The sequence below is a fragment of the Triticum dicoccoides genome, chromosome 7B (genome assembly GCF_002162155.2).
Source record: "Triticum dicoccoides isolate Atlit2015 ecotype Zavitan chromosome 7B, WEW_v2.0, whole genome shotgun sequence".
NCBI lineage: Eukaryota > Viridiplantae > Streptophyta > Magnoliopsida > Poales > Poaceae > Triticum > Triticum dicoccoides.
The window spans coordinates 563,333,271-563,337,877 of record NC_041393.1 but is presented as its reverse complement, the minus strand read 5'-3'; the positions used below and the strand labels follow the sequence as shown (position 1 = coordinate 563,337,877).

The 4,607-nt window shown below is 42.9% G+C and overlaps 1 protein-coding gene across 3 annotated transcripts in view; it reads left to right on the top strand.

Moving 5' to 3' along the window:
* LOC119335955 (F-box/FBD/LRR-repeat protein At5g22660-like) overlaps positions 1–3,113 on the top strand; it is an 8,502-nt gene extending 5,389 nt beyond the window's left edge. Inside the window, exons 5-10 of one of the 3 annotated variants that reach the window (XR_005162141.1) lie at positions 302–413; positions 1,208–1,490; positions 1,643–1,845; positions 1,943–2,397; positions 2,482–2,634; positions 2,729–3,113. Coding sequence is in view for 2 of the 3 variants with exons in the window: in XM_037607997.1 (XP_037463894.1) it covers positions 315–413; positions 1,208–1,490; positions 1,643–2,397; positions 2,482–2,634; positions 2,729–2,908 (1,470 nt within the window). In the remaining variant the exon portion in view is untranslated. Of the gene's footprint in view, positions 1–301; positions 414–1,207; positions 1,491–1,642; positions 2,398–2,481; positions 2,635–2,728 lie in introns of all 3 variants that reach the window. The other 2 variants (XM_037607998.1, XM_037607997.1) reach the window with 2 other exon arrangements.
* Positions 3,114–4,607: the final 1,494 nt, after the last annotated feature.

The following is a 4,607-nucleotide window of genomic DNA, read 5'->3' as shown; positions in this document are numbered from 1 at the left end:
TTTGTACATGCTACTGGGTGTGATAGATCATAGATGTATGTGGATGTGATGGGTTCAGGTTGCTCACTCGGCTCATATCATATACTCCCTCCGCCCCAAAATTCTTGTCTTAGATTTGTCTAAATACAGATGTTTCAAGTCACTTCTTAGTATTAGATACATCCGTATCAAGACAAATCTAAGACAAGAATTTTGAGACGGAGGGAGTATATTATTACACTATTTTGGGTGTTACTGTTCGAACTTGAAAGTGCACGAGATGTATCACATATCTCATTACTTTTTAATGTTATCTGTACAGATCAGAGGCTCTGATGCAAGCACTGTCACCAGACGAGCCCGAGACATTGACTGATCTTCTGAATGTTGCTGTCAGATTAGAGAAAATGATTTTCGTAGTAGCTATTAACGAGGTATATTCCATTTCTGTAATATTTCATTGACTTTTTACGGATCTTGATATGCTGATTGGTATGTTAAAGCTTAGAACAGGAGTACTTCCGGCTACTAGTCTATGAAAGTGTCAACCTCAGCAGCTTATCATATGATCTGGGCTTCGCAGCTTATCCAGGGAAATCTCGGATATCCAATAGAGTATTTATGTAATAACCTAGGGCATAACTACCATGAACCAATGGCGTTGAGGCATTCTCAGCCTAGTTGGCGGCTTTGGTCTGGGAAGGTCCTGAGGGACACCACACTTGTTTGATATTGATGGTTGTGGCAGTAATGGAACAACTGCACCTTCAGTGGTTCCCAGCCGTTCATCCTCCAGTGCAGACTATCAACGACGATGCACAGGCATGGAGCAGACTGGGGGTTAAAGGGGTGTGCATAGTCCTCCCTGGGGTTTAGTGTGTTCGTGCTACTGCTTGGACGAGCGATGATGTGTGCATTTGCGTGCGCTGATTGTTCTTTATCAACCCTACATAGCAATGAAACGATACACAAGCCTTTTGCATTTATACGAAAAATATTTTGAGTACTTGCCATAAGTACAGCTCATTCTTCAGTCAACTGTCATTCCATTATGTCTTGTGAATCATAGTATTTAGTATGTTTGCTGCATACCTTGTGAATACTGGTATTGTATTTCACAGGATGGGAGGAAGGTTTATTTCTTTTAATGGTCTTTTCCCCTGAGCTTTTGAAGGAATGCCTATTTAGACTTCAATCTAAAAGATTTGGCGTGTGTTTTTATTCTCAGGTTGATTATAATTTTAAGCTGTATACGAGATTGGATCATTTAAAGAATGATCATTTTGAGGACATATCATCAGATAATCATTTTGAGGACATCTCGTTGGATGATCATTTTGAGGACATCTCGTTGGATGATCATTTTGAGGAAATTTCATCAGATTATCAAATGCTTGAACCCTCAACTGCGACGCTTCTGCGAGGAATTTTTAGTGATCCACAGAGTCAAAGCATTCAGGTACAGAGCAACCTCCAGAGGGTGCTATCAGGTGGTAATACAAAAGCAACAGGTATGCCCCTTCATGATTTTAGTTGTTGTCATTAGGTCCTTCAAATGCATTTTAAAAAGGATATTTGTTTCTTGGAGTTGCATGTCGCATCATTCATGCAGCCAATAGCAAACTTGTGATTCACGTCTAATCTACCCTTTTGTTTGATCAAGCGCCTATAGGAAATGAAGAGAAGCCTTGCTGTGATGACAATGATAGGATTAGCGTCCTTCATGAGAGCATACTCCATTGTATCATGTCCTTCATGCCAGCACAGGACGTCGTACGCACAAGCATGCTATTCCGAAGATCGCCCCCATTATGGACTTCAGCGCCATGCCTTGATATCGATATTGATCACTTTGATATGGACAGGGTAAAGTTCAACAAGTTTGCAAAAAGTTTGTTTCAACGGCGGGGTAATGCTAATACATTGGACAAACTCCGCCTTCACTCTTTTGCCATTGATGCAGCCAAGTATTGGATCGGTGATGCTATCAGACTTCATAAAGTTAAATTGATTGATTTCACTGAAAATACAAGATGGGAAGCTTTTTACTTAGATCCTGAAGCTATCAGCTTTAGCTCTAAATATCTGCAAACTGTGAAGCTCACTAATGTTATAATAGTCACATCTGTCTTTGATCAGCTCAGCCGTGAATGCCAATCTTTGGAAAATCTGCAGTTGGCAGACAGCACTCTTTGTTCTCCTGAGATTTCATCAAGTTCATTGAAGACTCTGGAAATAATAAACTGCTTAGTTTTGAATCATCTTCTAATTCGTACTGGCAAGCTGGTCTCGCTATGCTTCAAGGACACTCGATGCAGCAGGTGCACTCGAAAATACATACTTCGAACTACATCAGCAGTAATCCTATGCGATCTTTCAAACGCTAAGAGCATAGAACTGCCAACACCAGTGAGACATGTATGGGTGCTTCTTAATTTTTGTACATGTCTGAAATATCTGTTTCTTTAGAATCTGTTCTTATTTTGTTCGAAATATGTGAAGGTTGCATTTGATAGAATGACTCCAGGGTGCCCAATGTTCATCAGTCTGACAAGTCTCATTCTTGGTGAATGGTGTCTTTCCAACAAATTTGCTCCTCTAGCTTGCTTCCTCGAGCACTCTCCTAGGCTTGAGAATCTTGATCTGAAGCTCAAGGTGACTGAAGACACTCAGTGTTTGTCCTTGTCTGTTTTCTTAGCTGAAGACAGGAATTCCTATTAACATGTTCTACTCTTATATAAAATTTCAGTTTGGCTGTGAAGAGCAAAAGCAGCCGCTTCAAATGGCTGAGGGAATATCATTCCAAGCCAAAAGCCTTAAGAAGGTAACGATCCACTGCGCCGAAGAGGAGGACAGGCTTCCCGTGTTGAAGGCTATACTGCTTGCCAATGCAAGGTCTGTCAAGCACATCGACGTCAAGACGTACTAGGATGCTGCGCCTAGCGTTCTTCTGCATATGGAATGCATCTTTGCATAGCGCTTTCGCTGCGTGACATGTGTGAGACCCGATGTAGCTAGAGGTTTGGTTGTTGAATGTTGTGTTACATGGACCTGTTAACATTTACCGCTGTGCGACTTGTGGGAAACTTGCTTGCTACCATTTATCTAGGTTGATCGATGAACATTACAACTCATATGGTGTGTTCCTTTTGTTTTTGTGTTGGGGGAGATTTATTATGTTAACTGAACTGCAGGGTTGCAGGGCTTAATGTGTTGCAGTTGTAGGAACGTGGTTAAGCCAAACCTGTGCGGCTATGCTTGCTGTGCATCAGATAGAGCAGCTGCCTACCGCCATGATCGCCTCTCGCCTCATAGAGCAGATCTCGGAATCTTTTTTCCAAGGTAATGTGAGTCCCGAGTCGTAAGATGCATATTGCCAGTATCTTGGAATCTGAGTGCACTGACGGCTTATGGGCCTTTGGATGAGAAAGGGAGGGACATGGTTTAGCTAGTTTAGCTACAAGGTTAGCCGATGGAACATTTACAGCCTTGCACTTGATCAGAATCAACCTATCAATCAGCAAGAAACAAGATCAACGCACGCATACACACAAAATTCTGACAAAGTTGTAAATGCAGTTTCCGCCGGGTTACCAGGCTGGCCAGCGTTGCACGAACGAAGTCAAAGCCTGGTTTTATGCACTGGTCAGTTTCTTGTCCCGTGAATTTCACCTGAATTTCGCTGAAATTGCGGGGGAAAAGTACAGTTCAGTTGGGGAGGATCGGGAAGGCGGCAAGGCGCCGAGTCAACTTGCGCAGCAGTTCCTGTTCCTTCGGCCATCTGTATGCTATGTTGTACCGGCCCTCTTCACTTTCCAAGTAGTAGCGCCGCAACTAAGAGCATCCACAATGTAGCTTTTATTTTCCCTCACAGCATTTGTAGTAGCTCTCCTAAAAGTCTTAATTTTAGAAGAAAAAAAAGTTTTGAGGAATCAAGTCTTATCTAACATATCCTCTACATTGTACATTCCCTTGCTGCGCCGACCCGACCCTCGCCACAGTCGCCTTCGTTGACTCCCTGTAGGCGGTTGTGATTAGTCAGAGGGTCGAGTCAGTTCGGAACTTCTCATTCTAATCCATCAAATGGCTGCCTGTAATAGATAGCATCCAGTTGGGAAGAGCGAAAGTGTACAAATACCTATAATGGGTCATTTCTTTGGAAAGCCATGTTCGCGCTTATGGATGACTTGGAACTTGAGTAACAGTCCATAGTCAACTTTAAGGCCATCTCCAACGGCAACCCGTAAACTTATTCTCGCATCCATCTGCAGACAGAGGGACCAGTCCATGGACCCGGATGTCGGAGGACGCCATCCAACGTTGTCTGCTTACATTTCAAGCCCGGTTTCGACTTAGCGGACGAAATTCATACAAACTGGTTGATATTCATCAAAGTTCGGAAAGAAAATAACACAAATCATCCACACATACCATGTGAATAAGTCTAGTGTCTCAAATTCAATGTCCAACAAGTTTTTCGACGGATTATGTCGTCCCACACATACCGCCCCTTCAGCTTCATCCAACGTGTGTGTGTGTGTGTGTGTGTGTGTGTATTTAAATGACCATCCCTCTGTCATGTGGTACATCACGGCAGCGCGCACGGGCTACACAATGCGTAGAGCAAT